This window comes from Macaca fascicularis, chromosome 12 (genome assembly GCF_037993035.2).
Source record: "Macaca fascicularis isolate 582-1 chromosome 12, T2T-MFA8v1.1".
In the NCBI taxonomy this organism is placed as follows: Eukaryota; Metazoa; Chordata; class Mammalia; order Primates; family Cercopithecidae; genus Macaca; species Macaca fascicularis.
In genome coordinates, this window is record NC_088386.1 from 64,100,976 (window position 1) to 64,127,527 (window position 26,552).

The following is a 26,552-nucleotide window of genomic DNA, read 5'->3' on the forward strand; positions in this document are numbered from 1 at the left end:
TCCCATTCCAGTTGCTCCCAAGGTGCCAGTGACTTAGAAAATCCCAACATGAAACAGAGTGTAATTATGATTTTTGTTATGTAGATGAGAAAATAGAGAAGTTCTGTGGTATCTCCAGGCACCGGAAGAAGCAGTTTCTTTTCTGGTGGCACCAGAGATTCTCTTAACTATATTTATTTAGTGTTGATAACACTTTTTTTGGAGTAATTTCATCCAGTTGTATAGTTTCATGTCTTTTGGTGTTCTCATTGCCTTGAATGTCATCCTTTTTTTCTATCTGAACAGGTACTGAAATAGCCTTTTATTTTTATTCCATTTGTGTTCTCGTTTGTCTCAGTCACAGTGGAGCCCTTTGCTAGAAGAGCCTTGTGGAATTAGCTAAATTGTAGCTGTCTCAGGGCTTTCCATGTTAGATTTTTGTATCACTGAGTTTTGAGTCTTACCTGGGATACAGACCATCTTGTTCATCTCTATTTTTAACAATACTTACACAGAGACTGCGGCCACCCCTCTCGCTAGGGGATCGGGTCCAGGGAGATCCGTGTTCTGTCCCTGAGCCTCTGGCTAGAGTTACTGGAGTTCCTACAGAGAAGCCCCGCCCAGTGAGGATCAGGCCTGAAGAGGCACTCTGGCTGCCCTCTGCCACAGCCGGTGTGTTGGGCTGTTGGGGACATGTCTTGGGACCAAGCCGTCCAGCCTCCCTGGCTCCAGCAGGGGAAAAGCATGTCCTGGAGCTGTAGTATTAGATGCTGCCTTTCTCCCGCCCAGGGAGCTTAGCATGTTAAGCAGTGTGAGTCCCGGTGCTGGCTGCTGCCCCTCCCCTAAGAAACTCATATGACTTAGACAGCAGGCAGCCGCAGCTGTGGTGTTGGTCACCCTTCCCCCTGGGAGCTCAGTAGTTTTAAGGAGATGCCAGCTGAAAGGCTGTTGAGAATCCGTGTGGCTCTGGGGTTGGGACGCTAGGCCTCGGTGGAGAGCGTTCGCGAGTAGGATCTTCTGATCCATGGGTTGCACCATTCCGCGGAAAAAGCACGGATTCCTTGGCTGGGTAGCATGTTCACTTACTGCTTCCCTTGCTTCGGGGGAGAGGGTTCTCCTGCCCCGTGTGGCTCTCAGGTGGGCCTCCATACCACACTGCTCTTCCTTCCTCTCCGTGGATCATGCCAGCCTGCTAGTCAGTTCTGATGAGAGAAGCTGGATACCTTGGTTACCGGAGAAGGATCCACACGCTTACTATCATTCTTTTTGATTAGCGCCTCAGATCGCCACTGTTTCTAGTCGGCCATCTTGGCCCCGCCCAACAATGTTTAGATATCAATTTTTTTTTTTTTTTGGGTGAGGATGACCATCTTTTCGTATGTCTATTGGTCATTTGTTACTTATTTCTGTATACTACTTTTTTATATCTCGTGCATTTTTAATTAAACTTCCACATGAGAAATTTATTTTTATTTCTCCAAATCCTTGGCTGCATTTCACATTATAAAACTCAGCCTGATGGGCATGAAATGGTCTTGGTACATTTTCCTGATGTGGCTGAATATCTTGTTGTATGTTTATTGATATTCCATTTGTTCTTTTGAAAATTGCCTATTTAACATCTTTTGCCCATTTTTCTATGGATCATCAAAAATCTTTAAAAATGTGAAAATCTAGGATATAGAAGAGTCTGGAAATTTTCATCTTCAGAACTTTATGGTTAATTTCTTGAAGCTTTAGCTAGCAAAAGTGATCCTAAATTGAAGTGGCAGAGATAATGCAGATGGAAGAATGGATAGTTATCCTATGATGACAGAGTATTTTATTTTATTTTATTTTATTTTTTAAAATTTATTTATTATTATTATACTTTAAGTTGTAGGGTACATGTGCATAACGTGCAGGTTTGTTACATATGTATACTTGTGCCATGTTGCTGTGCTGCACCCATCAACTCGTCATTTACATCAGGTATAACTCCCAATGCAATCCCTCCCCCCTCCCCCCTCCCCATGATAGGCCCCGGTGTGTGATGTTCCCCTTCCTGAGTCCAAGTGATCTCATTGTTCAGTTCCCACCTATGAGTGAGAACATGCGGTGTTTGGTTTTCTGTTCTTGTGATAGTTTGCTAAGAATGATGGATTCCAGCTGCATCCAAGTCCCTACAAAGGACTCAAACTCATCCTTTTTGATGGCTGCATAGTATTCCATGGTGTATATGTGCCACATTTTCTTAATCCAATCTGTCACTGATGGACATTTGGGTTGATTCCAAGTCTTTGCTATTGTGAATAGTGCTGCAATAAACATACGTGTGCATGTGTCTTTATAGCAGCATAATTTATAATCCTTTGGGTATATACCCAGTAATGGGATGGCTGGGTCATATGGTACATCTAGTTCTAGATCCTTGAGGAATCGCCATACTGTTTTCCATAATGGTTGAACTAGTTTACAATCCCATCAACAGTGTAAAAGTGTTCCTATTTCTCCACATCCTCTCCAGCACCTGTTGTTTCCTGACTTTTTAATGATTGCCATTCTAACTGGTGTGAGATGGTATCTCATTGTGGTTTTGATTTGCATTTCTCTGATGGCCAGTGATGATGAGCATTTTTTCATGTGTCTGTTGGCTGTATGAATGTCTTCTTTTGAGAAATGTCTGTTCATATCCTTTGCCCACTTTTTGATGGGGTTGTTTGTTTTTTTCTTGTAAATTTGTTTGAGTTCTTTGTAGGTTCTGGATATTAGCCCTTTGGATGACAGAGTGTTTTAGTGGTCAACCTAAATAATTCTTCAGATTCACTTTTGCTTGTATCTTTGATATCATAACAACATGGTAGGACTTTGATCAGAGTTCTGTACTGTCAGAAAGGGCCCGGTGACTGTTTTCTTAGAGAATATTCCCAGCAGCAAGAAGTAAGAACAAAAATATAGTATGAGCACACCTAGAGATCTAATGTGCAGTGAGGCCTGAGTTAACAACATTGTATTGTTTTAGAGATTTTTTAATAAAATAAATAAACCTATTTATTTTAAATAAGTAGATACTAGCTGCTTTTGTCACACACACACAAGTAACTGATGTGAGATGATAGATATATTAATTTGCTTCACTATAGTAGCCATTTTACTATATAGGTATCCTATAATGTGTTGCACACCTCAAATATACACAACAAAATTTGTAAAACAAAAAAGAACAACAGTGTAAGTCTTTGTAACGATTAAATACCATGCCCTACAAGGATATGTAATTTTCTGAGGGAAATGTTCACAGTAGGAAAATAAAGCAAATTATAAATACATAATTTATATGTATTTGCAATACATATAATTGCAATACATAAATAATTGCAAAGTAATGATGCAATTTTGTTTAATAAAAGCATGGTAAGCAAAGTATAAAGAAAGAGCAAAGTGTAAAGCAAAGTATAAAGAGCAGGGCTGATACATAATAGATGCTCACTGAGTTATTTTGTAGTTACTCATTAAGCTATTTACTGTTTTCCCTGTGCAGATAATTGTGCGTGAAAATCTTTACATCTGTGGCCTTTCTTCTTTGTCTGACTGTCTTAGATAAATACCTAAAAGTGGGATTACTGAGCAGAGTGTATGACCGTATCACAAATATTTTAACACTTCCTCTTTAATTTACTTTTCTTATTTTAGGGAGAGTGGCTAATTTCCTCCGGTACAGCAAGTGTTGTTTTTCAGATTTTATTCTATCACATACTTTATTTTATAGTTTTTATAAAATAGCCTGCTTTAAAGAAATCAATGTATTATAGATTTTCATGTTTTGCATATTTTGTGTAAATATCCTTTTTAGTAGCTACATAATATTTCAGGGGTTTCTTTGTACTCGGATATTAAACACTGGTGTCACCTTAGGGTTTATTTCTTGAATCTCCTCCCGTATTTATTTATACTCACTTCCCAGGTGATTTCCTTGTTCTTGTGCCTTTATATGTCATCTATATGTTGATGAAAATAAATTTGTATCCCTTGCCCAAACCTAAACTTCATACTAGCATATCCAGCTGCCTACTGGACATCTCCATTTATAAGCCTGGTAGCCTAATAAGCATTACCTCAGTCTTACCAGGCCTCATACTGAAGTCATGAACTTCAGCCCAACCCCCATGCCAGGACAAAACCTTGTCGTTACCTGTTATTCCTCTCTTGCCTCATCCCATCCATGTTCAGTCTGTCTGTGGATCCTGTGAGCCCAGTCTTCAGGATACTTCCAGGATCTGATCACTTCTCACTGCCTCTTTTGCTGCCATCACCTCTGACCTGGATAATTGCAGCAGCCTTCCAGTTAGCCTTGCTGTCTCCATCCTTGTTCCCCTTCTGTCTGCTCTCAACAGAGGAGCTAGTGATCCTCTTAGGACAGAATAAATCATTTAGGTTTTCTTCACATGGTCCTGAAGAAGCTTCCTACCTTACTGTGTGTAAAAACAAAAACAAAAAGTCCCAAAATGGCCTAGAAGGCACTGTGTGTGGCTGCCTGCTGCTCTCTAACCCCTCTTCATTCCTCCCGTGCTTACTAACTCTGTACTAGTCTCTCTAGCCTTCTGGATATGCCTTCAGCGTCTCAGTCAGACTCCTTCTCAGCCTTCAGCCTTGGCTGCTGTTCCTTCTAGAATGTCCTTCCGCCACTTACCTTTCTAGTTTCTTTCCTTACTTCCTTCAGGATTCTGTGTACCTTCTCAATGGGGTCTTCCCTGGCCAATCTGTTTTAAATGACAGCCCCACCTAGGTAGCACTGTCCTTATTAGCACGCTTTATTTTTCTCTCTAGCACTTCTCACCATCTGGCATAGCATACACTGCTTGGTTTATTTTTAATCTCCCTCTGCTAGAATGTAAGCTCCATAAAAATGGGATTTTGTTCACTGCAGCATCCCCAATACCTAGAGCAGGGCTGATACATAATAGATGCTCACCGAGTCATTTTGTAGTGACTCATTAAGCTATTTACCCATTTCCCCTCTGCAGATAATTGTGCGTGAAAATCTTTACATCTGTGGCCTTTCTTCTTTGTCTGACAGATTGTCTTAGATAAATACCTAAAAGTGGGATTACTGAGCAGAGTGTATGACCATATCACAAATATTTTAACAATGCCTCTTACTTTTCTTATTTTAGGGAGAGTGGAAAATATTGTTTTTATTAATAGATTATGTTATGATTGATTGGGTCTAAATTTTGTCTAAGGTGTTTAACTACCTTTAAGACCTTGGGCACCCTCATTAACTTCTTTGAGCTTTAGTTTATATTTCTGTTAAATGAAATAAATATTTAATTCAATAAATAGCAGTCCCCTTTCTCCATCCTGGCCTTCATTCCACTAGATATTTGTTTTCTTGAAACAGTTTCGTCTTAGGTAGGATTTAACAATATACAGTCATGCACATACGCCTGCTCACTCAGGCACACACACGTGTATTTGTCTAAACATGCACCTTCATATTAGCTTTCAAAGTCTAGTCTATATTGTTCTGGTCAGTTTTAAATTGATAATACTTACTGGGATAGTAGCCACGGCACACCATTCCTGACAAATATTGGTATCCAAGGAAGTGTTAGTAGTTAAGCAATGCATTGACTCAATTACCTCTCCTCACTTCTCCTTTATTGAATTTTTACTTATATATAGGTTTCTTTCTGGCACAGTTTGGGGTGGGAATATGTTATTTCTCCTAATTGGATTTAACTGTTTCATCTGTTATTAGTTGGTTGTGATTAATTTCAAAGACCTTGCAAGCACTTTTGTATTTACCAATATATTTGTCATTTCTGATGATCTGTTCATTTGTAAAGATCTAAGTTTCCATCTGGTTGTGTTGCCTTTCAACCTAAAGAAGAACTTCCTTTAGCATATTTGAAATGGAAATCTGGAGGCCACAAATACCCTTAGTTTCCTTTTCACTTTCATTCTTTGAAGGATATTTTGCTGAACATGGAATTTCCAGCTGACAGTTTTTTTTTTTCTTTTCCCGCTTCCAGTATTATCATGAGCTGCATAACAACATTTCAGTTAATTATGGGGAGTGGAGAGTTGGAGGGAACTCCACATATACAATAGTGGTCCTATAAGATTATGATTACTGTACCTTTTCTATGTTTATTTATTTATAAAGGAAATAGGTTTGACTCACAGTTCTGCATTGCTGGGGAGGCCTCAGGAAACTTAATCATGGCTGAAGGCAAAGAAGAAGCAGGCACCTTTTTCACAGGACAACGGGACAGATGAAGTCCTTTTTTGTGTTTAAATATGTTTAGATACACAAATACCATTCTGTTTTAATTGCCCATTCACTACAGTAAATGGTAATGTCCTGTACAGGTTTGTAGCCTTGGAGCAATAGGCAATACCATATATCTTAGGCGTGTAGTAGGCTATACCATCTAGGTTTGTGTAAGGACACTATGATACACAAAGACAAAAACACCTAATGATGTAATTCTCAGAATGTATCCCTGTCGTTAAGTGATGCATAACTGTACTTTAAAGATGTTTTTGCACGTTGTTGAGCCTTTATAATTTCCGACGAGAAGAGCATTGTATTTCAAATTATTTTTCCCTGTATATAGTGAGCCATTTTTGTCTGGTAAATTACAATAGTTTCTTTTTGTCTTTGATTTTCATCTGTTTGACTGTATTTTGTGTAGGTTTTCTTCTTTTCCAATTTACCTCTCTGTAGAGTTCTTGAGCTCCTTGAATCTGTATGTCTTAACCTGTTTTGTGTTTCTCCAAAGGAATATCTGAAAGGGCTGGGCAGTTTATAAAGAAACTGTTTATTTAGTGCATGATTCTGATGACTGAAAAGTTCAAGATTAGGCATCTGTATCTAGTGAGGGCCTCAGGCTGCTTCCACTCATGATGGAAGGCGAAGGGGAGCCGGCATGTGCAGAGATCACATGGCAAGAGAGGAAGCAAGAGAGGCGGGGAGATGTGCCAGGCTCTTTTTATTAAACAAGCTCTTGTGGAAACCAGTAGAGCTAGAGCTCACCCACCCCTGAGGGACAGCGTCAATCCATTTATGAGGGATCTGCCCCCATGACCCAAACACCTTCCAGTAGGCCCCACCTTTCACACTGGTGATCAAATTTCAACATGAGGTTTGGTGGGGACAGAACACCCAAACTATAACAGCATGTTTATATCTTTTACCAGATTTTGGAAGTTACAGACTATTATTTCTTTTTATTGTTCCCCCTAATTTGTCTCCTTTTTCCCTGTGACTCTAATTACCCACATGTTAGACTCTGAAAAATTGTTCTACAGGTCTTTAAAATCTGTTTATTTCTCCATTTTTTCTTTCTTTTTTTTTCAGATTGCATGGTTCAGGTTCACTGAATTTTTCCTTTGCATGTCTTTTCCCCTTAGAGTGGAACATATTTTACTTGCTCTTCATCAACCTATTAGATTGTGTATCCTGGGCATGGTGAAAGTTATTTTGTGGAGATTGTGGATTTTTTTACGTTGCTTTAAAAAATGTTGATGTTTTGTTAATAGGCAGTTTACCTAGACTCAAATTGTAGCCTTTCATGCTTGCAGTGGACAGTGGCTTTAATCTCAGATAAATTCTTTAAACCTTAGCTCCTATCTGCATTCAGTTTACCTTGTATATTCATGTTTCAGAAGTCAGCTAGAATCATGCTTAGTTTATATACAGAATTAGGGTTTGCTTCTTTGGCATTGTCTCTTCTGTAGTTCTCTAGTCATTCTCTGATTTCCCCAGGCTTTTTCCCCTGGTTCCTGCAGCTATAAAGGGGATGTGTTTTTCTATCAAAATTTTGCTTGCTGCTGTGACTGTGTCTGATCTCAGGGTAGAACTGCAGAATAAATATATAAGTGAAGAGACAGAGAGGTCACTCTTTACTGGTTGCTTGCTCCAACGTCGACACTTCCCCAAAGTCAGTTTCCCTTTTTTCAGTCTCCAGAGCCCTCAGGTAGTGTTTGTTTGTTTGTTTTTGTTTGGGTGGGGAGAGTGTGGTGTTCATAAGTTGTGAAATCCATTAACTCATTCCTCCACCACAAAAAGAGAATGTCCCTTTCAATTATTTTTAATTGAAATCCTTACTGAGATAGTTGTAGATTCAAATACAGTTCTAAGAAATAATGCAATGAGAGCTCATGAACTCTTTACCCAGTTACCTACAATGGTAACATTTTATAAATCTCTAGTATGGTATCAGAACCAGCCTTTTGACCTTGTTACCATCTTCCAATCTTAATCGGATTTCCCCAGTTTTATTAATACTTGTACTCGTTTATGTATGTGTGAGATTTAATTCTATACAATTTTATCACGTGTAGGCTTGTATAGCCACCATCACAGCATCCCAACTATTTTTGGAAAGTATAAGAAGTGCTATAGTTTGAAAGAAATAAAAGTCTCTGGCCATGCTACCCACTGGAGATGATTAAATATTTTAAAGTAATTAGAACAATGACATATACCCTGTAAATGTTTATTTTTTTAATAACCTCCTTTTGCAGATTGTAAACTTCGTTGAGTGCAAGGTTCATTTCATGGTTATCTTTTTTTTGGGGGGGTGTTATTTTTTTTCTTTTGAGATGGAGTCGTGCTATTGGCAAGGCTGGAGTGCAGTGGCACAATATTGGCCCACTGCAGCCTCTGCCTCCCGGGTTCAAGCGATTCTCCTACCTCAGCCTCCAGAGTAGCTGGGATTACAGGCATGTACCACCACACCTGGCTAATTTTGGTATTTTTAGTAAAGATGGGGTTTCACCATGTTGGCCAGGCTGATCTTGAACTCCTGGCCTCATGTGATCTGCCTGCCTCAGCCTCCCAAAGTGCTGGGATTACAGGCATGAGCCACTGCATCTGGCCCATTTTACGTTTTGACTATATCTCCACCACAACACTGCCCAGAGCTTTCTTCAGTACTTTGTGCAGAGATGTTTACCTCATGTTTAAAATACAAATACATCTTGCCAAATAGAATTGAAAAGTAGCAATGTCTTAGATATTTTCTCTGCTTTTTAACTGAGCCTAGTATTTTTCAAAGTTTACATCCTTATTATATTTACTTTCAAATATAGTACATGAAAGTACTTTATAGATGTTTGATCTTTTGAAGGTGGTGTTGCCACCTTTGATTTAAAAAAGTAATTAGGTGAGCATTTCCTTATAGAGGTAACCATCAAAGCTTGAAAGCACATATTTCCTTTCAACTATTACATTTGTCAATGTGTTACCCCCATCCCCCATCAATCTGCTTCTCTCTCTGACTCTATCTCTTTCTCTCAAAATGTTATGAAAGACGGCTTTTGTGAACTTATTTATGTTAGAGCCAGCATTAAAAAAAAAAAATCCAGCTTTTTACATGGTGTAATGGACCATGATAGTCAGTGATAAAATTATAGTAGTTGTGTAATGGATCTTATTTGGTATCTAAATAGGCTCTCTGAAAAAAAAAATATGATTCACACAGTTTTTTGGAGAATAAACACAAAATTTCTGTATTTTCATATAATCAGTAATACCTATTTGATAATAATTATATGCTCTTCTTTTTTCTTCTTTCATTTGAGGTTCACTTTTTCTGCCTATCTTATGCAATTTTTTAAAAATCTTGGAAATTAAGTGTTTGGCTCTCAGTATGAGTTATGTTGAAAAGAGCGTTCATAGTGAGTAGAGCCTGCACAAGCTCTTTCTAGGCAGCTTTCACATCCTAGGGACAATGAATATTAAAGAAGTGGCTTCTTGAGTTGGAGTGGTCAGTCTCCTACCTTCTGGGTCCCAGATGACCCTGAGTAGATGTGGATATTCAAGGAAATTAAAATGCACAGCCCCTTTGGAAAAGATAGTAAGGATACCTGCCATTGTATTTTACTTGATTGTTTTATTCATTCATTCATCCATCCATCAAATACTCATTGAGTGCCCACAGTGTGCCAGGCATATAAATAAAAAGATCCTATGACGTTGTTCAAAGAACGATGATTTATGCACATGCCTACCATGGGTCATTTAAACTTTAATGGACTTCAACATTTAAATTGAGTTAAATTCTATTAAGTTTGTCTGTTGTTCTCCCTCTCTCTCACTGTCTGTCTGTCTCTACATCCTCAGATTTGGGAGCTTAGCCTGTCCAGTGAATCAGAATGGGGAGCTGATTATAACAGTGACCCTTCTGGGAAAGAAATATACTGTCTTCTGCTTCCATTTCCCTGGAAGTGGAGGCCACTGACGTCTCTGGTCCTCTCTGCAAAGTGGGGATGATGGTAATCCCGCTTCATCTGGTTGAGGGAGGATTAAATGAGATTGTGAACAGGGCTCTGGAGATGTGGACTTCACTGAGGCCTGGTCCTGCTCTCTTGGGGGCCCCACACACAGGAGAGAGATGCACATGTTATATACAGGAGAGTTATACCAACACTTAACTCTCCTGTGGGAAGTGTGGCCACAGCACCCTGGAGGGCCATTGGGTTGAATAGGGGAGCTGGAAAGGTTTGGGCCCTTAGAGAAGGCCAGGTGTGGATGAGCTCAGACCCCGATCGCACTGCTGGTGTGGACTCACTGTGGACCTGCACCAGGCCTGGGGTTTGAGGATGAGAGTCACCACAATTTAATGTCCATATGGGACTCTTTGCTTGTCCTTTTAACTATGGCAAAATACCACACGGGGACACTTCTGTCAGTGCACGTGGTGCTGAGAACACTTGGACGGAGGGTAAACTGGGGCAAGTGGTTACTCGACCAGATGTCCCTGGTTTCTTTCAGTGCCTATCCTGACATCTGGTCTCTTTTTTCTGCTTCTGCTTGGTGTAATACTTTTACAACTTGAATACACATGGCTTGGTTCAGTGTAGCTGAGGCTGGTGAACCGCTGGGCCCAGGAAAGGCATGGTTTGTAAATGCTATTATGTGAAACCTTACCCATGGCTCCTGTCAAACATTTTAGGCAAAGAAACTCTATGATATGATTTGTAATACATACATGTATTTGTAGAAACACATACGTGTACATATATAATTATAATAATTTTTCACATGTGAGGAGATTGAGGCAGAGAGAGATTAATTTCTGTAGCTAAGTCTCCATAGCCAGATAGCAGCAGAAATAATTCCCACCCTATCCTTCGTATATTGCTTTAAAAATACGTTAACAGCATCATATTTATTTGATAATTTTGATTATTGAAATTTGATAAGTTGTTAAGTGGTACACTGTTGCCTTCTTTCTTGGAATTTAAAGAAAATAGAGTTTTAAAAGTGGGTTGAAACTCAGAGAAGGAGAGATGTATACATTATGTTGTATAACAAATACTAAAAATTTGTTTTGTTTTGTTTTGTTTTTTTGGCGGATAACGGAGGTGAGGAAGTTGCTATTGAAGAGATGGTGTTGAGTAAATTTCTTGACTCCCCTACTGCCTGCCCATGCATTGTTACAGGGCACACAGAGAATGTCAACTTGTCAGCAGCACTCAACACCATGGTAGCAACAACAAAACATATTTACTGAAGATAACCAGTTGATTAAATGTCTTGACCCCCTCCTGTGTATGCACAGGCATTGTCACAGGGCTTACAAAGAGGAAATGATCAGCTTCTGCATTGAGACTCTGTGCTAGTTAGATGAAGAAAGAAGACTGTTCTGGAACAGCAGACTGCTACAAAGATGATGACAAAGTCCGAAGGGAATTGGAACACAGTTTGTCAGAGGTGTGGGAAGGGGAGGCTGAGGGAGGGCGGGGGAGGAGTCCAACTGGAAAGACTAGAAGGAAACCATTGGAATAGTTGTGTCCTTCACGCCAAATGCATTTTGTGGTCTTACCTTATCATTTGCTTTTGCTGGACCACATGTCTTTTCACCCCCCTCTTTGTACCTTATGATGAGGGGCAAATAACCACAAAGCAGGAAACCTTGTCAAGGAAACAAGTTCTAGACTCTTTCTTGTGGTCATTGCCTACTAAATTCCTTCTTTCATCACTACAGCCATAGCCCCATGATTATCATTTATAAAAAGGGGCCAGAGTCGTTAGGAAAAGGTTATACTTATTGCCAAGAAGGTAGGGATGTAGGTAATACCGCTCAGAAAATTTTACATTAAACAGAATTGAGAATGTAGAAATTTGGGGAAAACTCCAGTATCTAGAGGATTTGTATATCGGGAAAGGGTGATTCTTCTTCCTTCCCAGCTTTGTCCCAGAGAGCCCAGTGTACCAAGTATTACGGTGCGTTTTCTGTGTCTGTCTTTCCTGGTTTAGGCTTGTACATCTACAGTGTTCTATTTTCCTGTTTAAATAAATTTCTTCACTTTTACTTGTAATAGGACCCAGTAGGATATTATGTGGTACTTTGTATATAAGTTTCATTGGCCCTACTTTAAAAACAAAAACCTTGTCTACTGTTCTTTAATCTCATCAACTGTCATTAAGGAAGCTTCATCTAAGATTTACTCCTGGTCTGTTTTACATATTTATCAATTGTTGCCTTTGACCAACAGTGAATTAATTTGGGTAATACTTTCACATGATATAAAATTGTTCTGTATTCGTAGAAAATGTTCAATGTTACTACTGAAAATGAATATTTACAGAGTTTTATTTCTTGAGCATTTAGTCTAAAACAACTTTTAATTTTTTTAACACAACTTTATTAGCGATGTCCCCACATCTTTGGGGCCCCATGCACTTCACCTGCTCCCCTTCAGCACCTCATTCACATAGCAAATGAGACCAGAAAGAAGGCTCAGTCCTCTCATTCCTCTTGACGTAGGCATTGGCTTAGGATAAAAACAGTTTTGTGGATGTTCATACATAAACACTTACGACTTTTCATCTTGTCTGGGACATCATGCCTTTTGACATCCTTCATTACTCTTTATGAGAAAAAAGCAAATAACCACAAAGCAGAGAATTTTAAGAAGCCATAAGGGATTGGGGCTGAATTTAGCACACTTTGATTATGGAGACAAAAATTGCCAAGTTTATGACTGGGGTGATCAAAGCGCTCTCTCTGCATGCATAATTAGATGCTTAGTAAACGTTTTCTCACAGTGAAAATATAGCATGACTTTTGCTCTGTGTAAGAACAGTATAAGTTATCTCATTTTGAAATCATTGTTTTATTTCTATCTTACACACTTATATTTTCATCTGATCGTCTTTCTAGCTTTGTCTTATTCGAAGTTGAGGATTGGAGGGTTTAAATGTTTTAAAAGGATTTTTTTTTTAATGTTGCTGCTGGGGGCTAATGGAGAGAAAAATGGTTAAGTCGGCCTTACAGTTACTGACGGGAGTGTTGACAATGTACACCCATGAAATCCTACCAACACTTTATTGGGATAATTGAGTTATGTGTAACTGGTGGCATTAAGAATCACATAGAAAGAATAAATTCTGACCATCTACTTTTTTCTTTTTGTAATTTTTAGATTTGTAGCCAAACCGTGTGCCATAGCCCTCAACATTCAGGCCAATGGACCACAGATTGCTCCGCCCAATGCCATTCTGGAAAAGGTCTTCACTGCAATTACGAAGGTATGATTGTCCTTTCCGGGGGTATGAATTGTCCCCGGTCACCATTCTCAGCCTGCTGTCATTCAGTTCCTCCCCTTCTGGGTTTGGAGAATCAACTTTTGCCTAACCTCATGCTGGAGAACATGTTGTCAGAAGGAATGTAAGCGTAGTAGAAGTGGAATGAAGATGAGCTTGTCTTAGACCTGGTAGTTTACGCTCAGGTTGATTTTTAGTAGCTTGCCTCAGAAATGTCTTGATTAAATAACAATTAGTCTAATTCTGTGACTCTTTTAATCACATGTGACCTGAAGCAAGATTTGACTTGAAGCAAGATGAGGGCTGGGAGGGACTTTGTGGAGGTGACTGGGTAGAGCTGAAGAGTGTGATTTATGCGTGTGTGAAAAAAAGGACCTCTTGGCTTGTAGCATTGTCCATAGATTCTAGGAGCTGTGATAAGTAGACAAATGTAAACAAAAACAAGAAGAAGGCATAATTGCAGGATAAAAGATTGTACCATGAATGTATGAAGGAGGGTCAGAAGAGTCTTAAGTGAAGAGATAGGTTCACTGTGGAGAATAAAAGGGAGGAGATACACAGGTGGGAGATGAAGCCCAAACTAGGAGTGGGAAGGAGGGAGCGGAAGAGAAGCGGGGAGAAGAGACCGTGTCTCCTGCCTCCACCCCCATCCCAAGTTCAGATCTCCTTCAGAACAAAGAGGGAGGAGAATGCCGAAGTCAGAAACCCTCAATTGAAGGCCATAGGAAAATAAAGCAAATTACAGAGTTTTTATATATCTTACCTTATTCTTGTCTCGACAAGGAGAAATACAGTGTTCTATGAGAAGTATTGTGTGTTCATATATTAAATGGCTCATTTTCTCTCTTTCATTTTTCTGGGAGAATTACCCAGGCTTCCAAGATGTGATTTGATAGAATTAAGCAAATTCTATTTCTTTTCTTGATATTTGTGTTTCTAGCCATTTGTACTAGCTATCTCGTCTTACAACTATTAATTCAGATATCCAAATACTTTCGCCTATTTTATGGTCTTCATTTCTTCCAAAATTCTCTAGAGTTTTTCCCTCTGTCCTTTAAAAAATTTTTTTTTCCTCAAAAAATTAAGAAACTACCAGGTGTTTTTCATATCCCTGCTAGGAAGAAGAGAAGAATGAATGGAATTTTAGGAAAAGCTCTTTTGGTGGTTTTTATGGGGTAATTTCAGATTGCCAAGTTCCTGTCTGAAGGGACACATATCTTACGGTATTTAAAAGAAGAAAATACATTTTTAAAAAAAAGCTTGCATTTTCATTTAGTGTATCAAATTACTTGAGTGAAACAACTTTTTCCCTCTTAAAAAAACAGGTGTGTAGGGACATCTCAGGTTCATTTGTGAGTGTGATTATAACATATTTGGAGTCTCTTTGTGAACTACTTTAAGTACATTAAACATATAGTATTCTAAATGAATAATAAAATGAGGGTTTTTTGTTTTTTAAATTTTCCCCAAATTTGATGCCTCTCCTTAAAAATCCTGCAGTGGATGTTTCACTTCCCTTGCCTTATGTTTTTTACAGTTACTGGAGAAATTTCCTCCATAAAGGTAATAAAAAGATTTTGCAGCCAGATTGGCTGCTCTAAAGAATACTTGCTTGGCTAGGCACGGTGGCTCACGCTTAGAATCCCAGCACTTTGGGAGACCGAGGAGGGCGGATCATGAGGTCAAGAGATTGAGACCACCCTGGCCAACATGGTGAGACCCCATCTCTACTAAAAATATAAAAATTAGCTGGACATAGTGGCGTGCACCTGTAGTCCCAACTACTCGGGAGGCTGAGGCAGAAGAATGGCTTGAACCCAAGAGGCGGAGGTTGCAGTGAACCGAGATTGCGCCACTGCACTCCAGCCTGGTGATGGATCAAGACTCCGTCTCAAAACAAACATACAAAAAAAAAAAAAAAAAGAATACTTGCTTCTACTTAATTTGAATGAGCATATCTTTTAGTTTCCAAGGTGATTCCTGTGGAGGTTTTTACATGATTAAAACAGAAGCGTCATGTGTGAAATATAAATGCAGCAAAAGTTGGAACCGTTTTCCCTTGTATTCTTTGTAGTTCTCCGATCTTATTTGTGATACGAAATATAACCAGTCAGTTGACTGGAATAGGAGGGGCAGGACTTGGGACAGCTGGAACCAAGTGTGCATTTGTATATGTGTGTGAATGATCATCCAGTATCCTGGCCTCACTACAGTTCAGCTGCCTTTTTGTAGAAGGGCATGATTATAATCCTTCAAGTGTGAGAGATGAACCCTTAAAATTTCTGTATATGACTGGCTACATAGTTTGTGGGGCCCAGTACAGAATGAAAATGTGGGACCCCTTGTTCAGAAAGCATGAAAAAAAGTGCCATTAAGAGTACAAAAATATAAAACTTTTTCCTTCCTCCCTTAGTCTCTCTCTACTTGTCAAGGTGTTTTTTTGTTTGTTGTTTTTGGTTTTGAGACAAGGTCTCACTCTGTTCCCAAGGCTGGAGTCTAGTGGCATAATCGTAGCACACTGCAGCCTCAAACTCTGGGCTCAAATGATCCTCTTGCTTCAGCTTCTCAAGTAGCTGGAACTACAGGTGTGGGCCACCACACCTGGCTAATTAAAAAAATTTTTTTGTACAGATAGTGTCTCACTATGTTGCCCAGGCTGGTCTTGAACTCCTGGCTTCAAGCAATCCTCTTGCCTCAGCCTCCCAAAGTATTGGGATTATAGCTGTGAGCCACCATACCTGGTCAAAGTGTTTTTTATTTGCTGTGTAATATCGTGTTCCCTAATGGCATGGGGAGACTCTTGGGGAAAGTATAGACCCTCACAGGTACCTGGGGGGTACACCCTGTGACTTAGTGTGCACATGACCCACCAGCTGCCAGGTTTCCCTTTTTTCCAGCCACTGGCTGACACACTGTACCTTGGTTCAGGGGAGCAGAGAAATAGAGTCAGGCCTCTCTCCAGGCCCACTGCCCCAACCCATGGGTGATGAGTGACCTTCAAGTGCATTGCAACCTCTATGCCCAGATCCAGGGGTACACAAGAGGCTTAGCCATAGCGAGTCGCCAACCACATGCACTGGGGTAGCTGCTTCCATCCTCTCTGAAACTCGACCCCCGACTCTCTGTGCTTGCACTCGTCCTTCTACTGGGGGCTGAAGGCAGCAGCAGTCACTAGGAGGTGGGGAGACAGGGAGGCTGGTGGGTGCTACAAGCCAGGGGATGAGGAACTGGGCGACCACACACACATCTGGCGGAAGTGGTGGGACTGTGTATGAGCCAAGAATCCAAGCTTCTGGCACCTGCTCCTTTGCCCCATTGGGCTTCATTTATAAAGCACAAATTCCATGATAGAACTGTTAAGAATTTCAAGATGGTGACTACAGGGTTTCCAACCCCAAATGTGGACCTTTCTGAATGTGTTTTTTCCTGTGTGACAGCACAGGTCACATGCCCTGACTATCTGGTTCTCCTTTGTGAAATTATTAATAGCTGAAAAATTTGAACCCTTATATATTCTCTAGCAGTCTTTCCTTTTGAAGTAACACCTGTCTGCCTGTTGCCTATCTCTCTCTCCTCCCCCATCCCCTATCTAAAATTTTGTAAACATTTTATAGAAACTACTCCTATTGTAAAATAATTAGAAGCCTTGGTGTTTGAGCCAGTCATACCTGGATATTTGTGTTGGAACCTCAGCTCTGCTGTGTCTGTCATTGTGGCCTTAGGTGAGTTTCTTAACCTCCCTAGGCTGCAGATAAGCTCATTTGTAAAAATCTTTGAATAAGCATCTCACAGGCATTCATGAGGGTTAAATAATCTTGTAAATCATTCAGTAAATGATATGGCATCTTTTGTCCCATTGGTTCCCATATTTTGATTTGCATTTAGGATCACCTGAGGGTTAAAATGCAGAGTGTTGCATCATGTTTCTAGAGATTCTCATCAATAGTATTGGAATGGGACCAGAACATCTACAATTGTGGATTGTCAGACCCATTCAAATGAACAGAATGATTATTTGTTTAGTGAATATTTTTGAGCTCCTGTTTCTTAACTGGTTTTGTTGTTTCTTAACTGGTTATATTCAGAATTTTCTGGATAAATATGCTTTTAACTTTTGGGGATTCTCCTACCATATTATTTGTACATACCTGTGATGCTAACTACCTCACTTTTCTAATCAAATCAGTGCTTAAGCCATGGGGGTGAGAATATATGTCAGGTATAAAGCCAGGTTTTATGATCCAGGGAAATAATAAAATTTGCTTTTGGTATGTTAGACTAAATTTTAAAGTGAAAGGCAGATTTCCTATAATTTGTTTTTCCTAATTCTCCTCAATAACCTATTTCCTTTCATTTTTATTTTATACTTTCCTTCTTCCCCTCCTAGTACTGGTTAAGATTAATGTTTTTAAGATTAACCTAGGTGTTTGTAATATATAAATGTTTATGTGAGTCACCATTATTCATTTCTTTTTTTTTTTTTTTTTTTTGAGACGGAGTCTGGCTCTGTCGCCCGGGCTGGAGTGCAGTGGCCGGATCTCAGCTCACTGCAAGCTCCGCCCCCCGGGTTTACGCCATTCTCCTGCCTCAGCCTCCCCAGTAGCTGGGACTACAGGCGCCCGCCGCCTCGCCCGGCTAGTTTTTTGTATTTTTTAGTAGAGACGGGGTTTCACCGTGTTCGCCAGGATGGTCTCGATCTCCTGACCTAGTGATCCGCCCGTCTCGGCCTCCCAAAGTGCTGGGATTACAGGCTTGAGCCACCGCGCCCGGCCTCATTATTCATTTCTTTGCCTGTAAATCTTTCAAAAAAACTTATGGAGAATAATAAGGAAAGAACAATAAGAAACCCCCACCCCACATACAGTGTATACACACACACACACACACACACACACACACACACACACACACACACAAACACATAGAAAGAAAGAAAAAAATGAAAGAAAATCTCACATGTTTTATTTGGCAAATTAGGTGAGGCATATCTCTAGATTTCAAAACATAAATAAAGGCTAACTAGATTGGGCAGAAACCAAGTATGAGGAAGTGAAAAGCGTGAAGTGTGTCTGGAGGGCCCTGTGGGGGTGGATTACAGGAAAACCAGCACAAAGGCAGTTCTCAAGAGTTGAGCAGACAAAAGCACCACCCACTATTTGCAACAGTAGGTGCAGGAACAGGTGAGCCAGGCTGGTGGGAATGGAGGAGGGACACATAAAGCCACCTGAAGGGTATGTTTTCAGGAGGCCATCTCCCTTCTTGGCAGCCAGACTGGAAGAGCATCCTTCCTGCTCCCCATACTGGAAGTAGCAGGTCAAGAAAATTCAACTAATTTAAAGATGATTAGTAAAGAAGCAACTCACACAACATCAAAGACAATGAAAGGAAAGTATAGCAACTCTTGTTAACAAAATTTTCACTAGAATAATGAGGCTAAAGAGGCAAATGAAAATTGTGATTAAATATTTTACCATAAATTTAAAAAAATGAAGCAGTAACTCTGTGAAGGAAGATCACAAAGAAGAACTATAAGAACTAAAGAAAGAAATAGTTGGTCAACAAGAGGAGGTGGAATGTGAGCTGGTAGAGTTCAGAGAAAAGTACCAAATCCATCACAGGAAAAAAGTCAAAATTGGGAAGAAGGCAGGAAACACTAGTCACTGCAGGAAACTCAGCAAAGACTATGGAAGATAGAAAGAATAAAACTGAATTAAATGAAACAAACCAAAAAGAGCTAAAAAATGGACATATAGGCAAATAGATCGAGCATTTCTGTAATAGGAATCCCTTAAGGAAAAGCAAAATAAGACAATGAATTAAAACAACTTCTGAGATATAATTCAAGATTTTTTCCTGAAATAAATGGAGGTTTATTTTAATATGTTAACAAGAATGTAGTGAAAATGGACCCAGAAAGTTCAACACTAAGACTTACATTATTAAAGTAGCTGGACTTGATAAGTAAAGAAATACTTCACTGAGCAGCTGGGTAAAAAATCAGATCTCTTTTTTTAGGGAAAATGTTATGTGATTGTAGGCTTTTCTCTAGTAACATTTTCAATATTCCCAAGGAAAATGTGAACTAAGAATTTTATATCTAGCCAAATTGTTTTTACTCTGTAAAGGTTATAGACATCATGTTAGACATCTTTGAACATGAAAAAATTTAGAGATATTATTACATGAGTCTTTCTTGAAGAGACTTTATTAAATCATTAATTTTAGCTGACCAAGAGATCACTGGGAATGTTTGTAAGTTTTGAATATATTTAAACTGTAGTACTAAAAAAGAAGTATGAGGAATGGTGACAGACAGAATGTTAATGTTCTAGGTTCTCACAGTGTAGAAATGATACAGCAGTAACTGAGTAGAGGGGAAGAAGGTGGGAGGCAGAATCAGTTCACTGATTGCATGATCTCTAAGAGTTGGGAGTCAAAGCATATCAGTTAAAGCTGGCAAATCATTAGAAGTATATGCATATTTAATAGTACAAGAGTAAACGCTAAGAAAGATAATATTATTGACTATTGTAGTATTGGGTGGTGGAGGAGAAGGAAATAAGGCTACTTTAATAAGGTGGAGGAAATAAGGTTACTTTAAATATTGCTTGTTTGACTTATTAGAGATGGAAAAGAGAGTCGTATGGATAACCATCAGAACAGAAATTACTCCCAAAAGGAAAAAAAAAAAAGCCATGTAGTAAAATATTTTTTAAAACCATCAAAATGGAAAATAGAACATAATTAAAGTAGAGAGCTATAAACAAACTTATAATCATATTAACACATAAATGGACTTAATTTATATAATAAAAACTAATTCAGGCTTTGGTTATTGGTGTGGGTCGAATTATTTTCCTCCCCAAAATGTATACATTGAAATCTTGACCCCTAGTACCTCATAATGTAACCTTATTTGGAGATAGGATCTTTACAAAGGTAAATTAGTTAAAGTGGGATTATTATGGTGGGTCCTAATCCAATATGCCGGCTGTCCTTCTACAAAGGGGACAGCTGGACACAGAGATAGGCATGAGGGAAGATGCTGTGAAGAAACACAGGGAAAAGACAGCCATCTACAAGCCAAGGAGAGAGGCCTGCTACAGATTTTTCCCTCACATCCTTCAGAAGGAGCAAACGATTCAACACCTTCATCTGGGACTTAACAGCCTCCGGAACCAGGAGGCTATACACTTCTGTTGTTTAGGGAGCTTTGTTAACAGCAGCCGTAGAAAGACAATGCAGTCAGGAAAAAAAAGTATATATGTGAGGGGCACCTTAAGACAAAGTAGTAACAAATGTTGAAAAGAAGAGCATAGGTGAGGGTATCCAGGCACATATAAATAACAAAGTAGGATTTCTAAAAGCATTTCAACGAAAGGGAGAATTGGCTTTTTATTGTCAGAGGTTACAATTCACGGTGAAGATCAAATAGTTATGAATCATATATGTATTAAATATTAGTGTGTCTATATATTCATAAAAAGGAATTGAAGAAAAGATAGAAACACAACAGAAAGAAATTCTGATTTACCTCTGAGGCATGATAGAGTCAGTGAGAAAATATAAAATAGAATGTAGAAATTCTAAGGAACATAATTAGGAAGATCTAAGGGGGTACATTTACAATCCTATATTCTGAATGTAGAGACTGTACTTTCTGTTCAAGTAGCTATTAAATACTTATAAAATTGATGCTGTGTTATGTTTAAAAAAACTATGATTTTAAAAAATTAGGCATGATTTAATACTAGAAATTAGAAAACAGAAAAATCAGAAAAGAAAACCTCTTCATCTTAAAAATTTATAAATACTGTCTTATTAACTCTTGGGTAAAATTGAAATTTCAGAATATTTAGAAAACATTGGTAATGAAAGCACTATCTTTATGTGCTATGCTGCAGCAGTGCTCATTGAAAACTCATACAGATACCAAAAAAAATAGCCACTTGGTTAAACATTAGAACAAGAACAACAAAATGAATGGAGATAAGCAGAAGGAAGAAAGTAATAATGATAACACTAAAATCAATGAGTTGGCAAAACTATAGAATTAAAAAAAAAATCCCCAAATCCTTTATTTATTTATGTATTTATTTTTGTTTTACCAAAAGGCCGCTAACTCGACTAAGAAAAAAAGCAAGCACAAATAATGTTAAGGTCGATAACCACAGAAACAGGAGAATTAAGAGAGTGGGGCAAATGTAATAGAAAAACTTGAATACAAAATTTATTCTAGCAATATAATTTACTCTGTGTGTGTGTGTGGTGTGTGTGTGTGCGCATGCGTGTGTGTGTGCATGCGTGTGTGTGTGTGTGTGTATGTATGTAAAGATCAAATTAAAGGAACTAAACTACAAAAAAGTACCAGGCTCAGATGTTCTCACAAAAGATTTTGTTTTTCATTAACCCAAACCATTTATTGAACATGTAGGTATATTTTATTTCCTTTGCTCAGGTGATTAGCATTTTAAAGATGTGAAGGCCTAAACTCATACCTATAATATCAAAAATTATATGTCCTCTGTCTCCTTGTTTATTGTGAATATTTAAGATGTGCAATATAATGTTTCAGTATACTTACACATGGTGACATGGTTACTGTAGTCAAGCGAATCAATACGTCCATCTCACAGAAAATTCTAACATACCCTTAACAGGAGATAATTCTCTTAAACTGTATCATAGAAAATTAAGAAAGCCATCCAGCTCTCTTTTAATATAACAGTAAGACATTAACATCAATACCTGACAAAAATTTCACTAAAAAATAAAAGCAAGACTAGAGACCAAATTTTATTGTTAATATTGATAAGGAAATCCTAAATAAAAAATTAGTGAACTGAACCTAGTAACACATTAAAAGAATTATTTATAATTTGATATAAAAATCTATATAATTCATTTTATGAGTAAATCTAACGAGAAAAATACATCACACTCCATGGATGCTGAAACCTGACATCTTTTTGATTAAAATAAATTGTTTAAGTGGGGATAGGTGGTTTCTGCTACATGACAAATATATTTGTATCATAGTCCCAAACCTGGCCCCTTATTTTCTATATCTATATTTCTATATTGTGCCAAATTTTACATTGAACTAGCAAGTAAGAGAAAGAAAATAAAGTCATAAAAATTGGAAAGTAGTTGACAAAACTATGGCTATTGTGAAGAATTATTCATACATAAAGAAGTATTTATTGAGTCTTGTTATAATCTTGCTCTCTCTATATATATAAAAGCAAACAATAAGCATTAAAAGATCTAAGAGGTTGGGCATGGTGGTTCACACCTGTAATCTCAGCACTTTCGGAGACTGAGGTGGGAAGACTGCTTGAGCCGAGGAGTTTGAGACCAGCCCGGGCAACATGGTGAAACCTTGTCTCTACAAAAAATAAACATAAAAATAGGTGTGTTGGTGCACACCTGTAGTTCCAGCTACCTGGAAGGCTAAGGTGGGAGGATCACCTGAGCATGGGGATATCCTGGCTGCAGTGAGCCGTGATGGCGCCACTGCACCCCAACCTGGGCAAGAGAGTTAGACCCTATCTCAAAAAATAAAATAAATAATAAAAGATTAAGAAAGTACCTTATTCTCAGTAGAAACCTAAAAGAATAATATAGCTAGGAATAAGCATAGCAAGGTATGTGCAAGACCTGAATGAGGAAAATTTTCAAACACTCTTGAAGGACACAAAAGACAAATAAAGATGTGAATTCACCCTATATTATGATCTTATTGAAATAGTATGATCTTATTGAAAGTACTAACAGGGTTCCTTGTGTGACCATTTGTTTATTTTGAAAATAGATAAGCTAATTCTGAAATTCACATAGAAAATGTATAAAGATTTCTGAGAAAAGTAACTGTGTAGTACTGGTACTGGCACATGAATAAATAGACCAGTGGAAGAAAAGATTTGGATTTTTGATGGGGGAAAAGATGAATGGTATATAAGTAGCCATCTGGAAACAAACAAAGTTAGATTCATTCCTCATACTGAATACCAATATGTATTCCAAATGTACTAAAGATTTGAATAGAAAAATCAAAACCCTACATTTATTGAAAGGAAACCTGGGAGAATCTTTTGAACGTGGGGAATGAAGGAGGCTTTGCTAATTATGACTCCAAATGTAAAAACTATAACAGAAAAGACTGATAAATTCAAATATATTTTTATCAAATTTCTGGAAGTAAAACAAGCAAAAAACATCATAAGCAAATTCTAAAATGCAAATGACATACTGGAAAAAGTATGCAGCTTCTGGTACAGAGAAGGGTTTAATCACCCTAACAAATGAAGATGCCTTACAAATCAACAAGGAGAATACCAAGGAATCATGAAAAAATAGGCAATAGACATGAATATGCTCTTCATAAAAAATAGAAATACAGTCGATTTTTGAAATGCATGATAAAATGCTTCTCTCATAAAAAGGAAACTGAAACTGAGATCCTGTTTTATGTATTAGACTGGAAACAATGAATATGTCTGATGTCATAGTCTATCGAAGAGGCTTTGGAAAATGGGCACTCTTGCTTGTGAGAGTATAAATTGGTAAAATCACTAGTGAGAATAACTTTTCAATTTCAAAATTAATTACGAATGCATAGACCCCTTTGATCTACAACTTTCACTTTCAGGAACTTATCTCAGAGAGAAACATGTATAAAATGGCCCAGGTAAGGTTATTTATTGTAGCATTGTCTGTAGAACAAGCTCAGAAGCTACTAAATGTCCATTAATAGTAGAATGGATAAGTAAATTATGGTATATCTCTACAGTTCTACAAAAGAGTGAGAGTGTTCTATATATAGTGAAAAGGAACTATTTCAATATACGTTGTAAGGTAAAAAACCCAAAGCCCAGAAAAATGTCTGTAGTATGCAACTATTTTTGTGACAAGGGGAGATATAATAATATATATTCAAGTTTGCTTATATTTGCATAAATATTGGAAAGAAACTGATTTAGTCCGGGCGCCGTGGCTCACGCCTGTAATCCCTGCACTTTGGGAGGCCGAGGTGGGCGGGTCACAAGGTCAGGAGATCGAGACCATCCTGGCTAAGGTGGTGAAACCCCGGCTCTACTAAAATACAAAAAATTAGCAGGGCGTGGTGGCGGGTGCCTGTGGTCCAGCTACTTGGGAGGCTGAGGCAGGAGAATGGCGTGAACCCAGGAGGCGGAGCTTACAGTGAGCTGAGATCATACCACTGCACTCCAGCCTGGGCAACAGAGCAAGACTGTGTCTCAAAAAGCAAAAAGAAACTGATTTAATAATAACTGTGGTTATCTGACAAGAAGGGGAGAATAGGAATTGAAAGAGAACAAAGTTGGAAGGTGAAACTTTGGATAATTTTACATATTTGCACCGTATGAATTTTTTCTTTATTAATAAACTTAGAAAATAAATTGAAATTAAAAATGAATTCCATTAGGATAATGATGTAGCCAAGGTATATTGTAGGCAATGATTTTTCTTCTTTCCGTGTTTTTGATTAAGAGAGACATCAAAGGTGAGTGTAGATGGTGTCATTACTACTACTAAAAAAACCAAAAAAACAAAAAACCAAAAATCCTCAAAATACATACTTAACCGAAAGTTGGCAAATAACATTTATAGGCACAAGGTCAGCACATTTTGTGCCCTAAAGCGATTTTGACTATGTTTTCTGGGTGTGTGTCTGTTCTAGTCAGTTCTGATTGCTATAACAGAATACCATCAACTGAGTGGCTTAAACAACAAATATTTATTTCTCACAGTTCTGGAGACTAGAAGTCTGAGATCAGCATGCAGATGTGGCTGAGCCCTTGGTGAAGGTCCTCTTCCTGGTTGGCACATGGCCATCTTCTCTTGTATCCTCACATTGAACAGATTGAGAGAGAGAGCATGCAAGCATGGGCAAGCTCTCTAGTGTCTCTTCTAATAACTTCTAATCTAATCCAAGAGCTCCCCCCTCATGATCTCATCACCTCTCAAAGGCTCCACCTTCTAATACCATCACAATGGGCACGGGGTTTCAACATACAATATTTGGGGAGGCACAGGCATTCCCTCCATGGCACTGACCCCTAGAGCTGCTTGAGCTGCTTTTAGAAAGGTGTTGTGTCTATATGTATATATGTTTCACCCTTATAACTTGAACGCTGGCCAGTGTGCCTTCTCCTTACCCCTTTTTTGGTTATTTTTCCCCATCACTTGCATTAAAGCGTTAGTATCAAATCAAAGAAAGATTAAATAAACATAGTTAATATTAAGCAAAGATATAATAAAGGAATGGAGCTCACATGGCTTGGTATTGTTGTGTAGTATGTCACCCTCATGTGATTGTTGGCTAGACATTCTCCAACACATTGAAGAGAGGGGAGGGATAGTGTATTAGTCCATTTTCACACTGCTGAGAAAAACATACCTGAGAGTGGACAATTTACAACAAGAAGGAAATGGACTTACAGTTCCACGTGGCTGGCGAGACTTCACAATCATAGTGGGAGGTGAAAGGCACATCCCATATGGTGGCAGACAAAAGAGAACTTGTGCAGGGAAATTCCACTTTTTAAAACCATCAGATCTTATGAGACTTATTCACAATCACAAGAACAGCACAGGAAAGACCTGCCCCCATGATTCAGTACCTCCCCCGCTGGGTCCCGTGGGAATTCAAGATGAGATTTGGGTGGGGACATAGCCAAACCATATCAGATGGGAAAGAGGAAAATTAACATTTGCTGAGTTTTACATACAGTTTCATATTTGGTTCTTGTTGCAATATAATTTAGGTTGGTAAACAACCTTTTCTTTTTTACAGATGAGGAAACTGAGGCTCAGAGAGGTCAGTGGAGTGAGGAATTGAACAAGTGCCTATCATTTCAGGGCCATCTCTTGCCACTTCACCAAGTTTACTTTTTTCAACTAATGCATAGTCTTAGTAAAAGACTTGATGTGGGATACAGTTACAAAGGGATGACCAAGAAAATGAATAGAGAGGAATGTGTCAAAAATGGGAACAAAGGGTATGAGA

General features: G+C 38.5%; 1 protein-coding gene across 2 annotated transcripts in view; it reads left to right on the plus strand.

Annotated features, from left to right (window-relative positions):
- Positions 1-26,552, plus strand: part of CERS6 (ceramide synthase 6) — a 313,857-nt gene that overhangs the window by 77,900 nt on the left and 209,405 nt on the right. For both annotated transcript variants that reach the window (XM_005573386.4, XM_005573387.4), the window contains exon 2: positions 13,402-13,507. In XM_005573386.4, the coding sequence (XP_005573443.3) occupies positions 13,402-13,507 (106 nt within the window). The remainder of the gene's footprint in view (positions 1-13,401; positions 13,508-26,552) is intronic.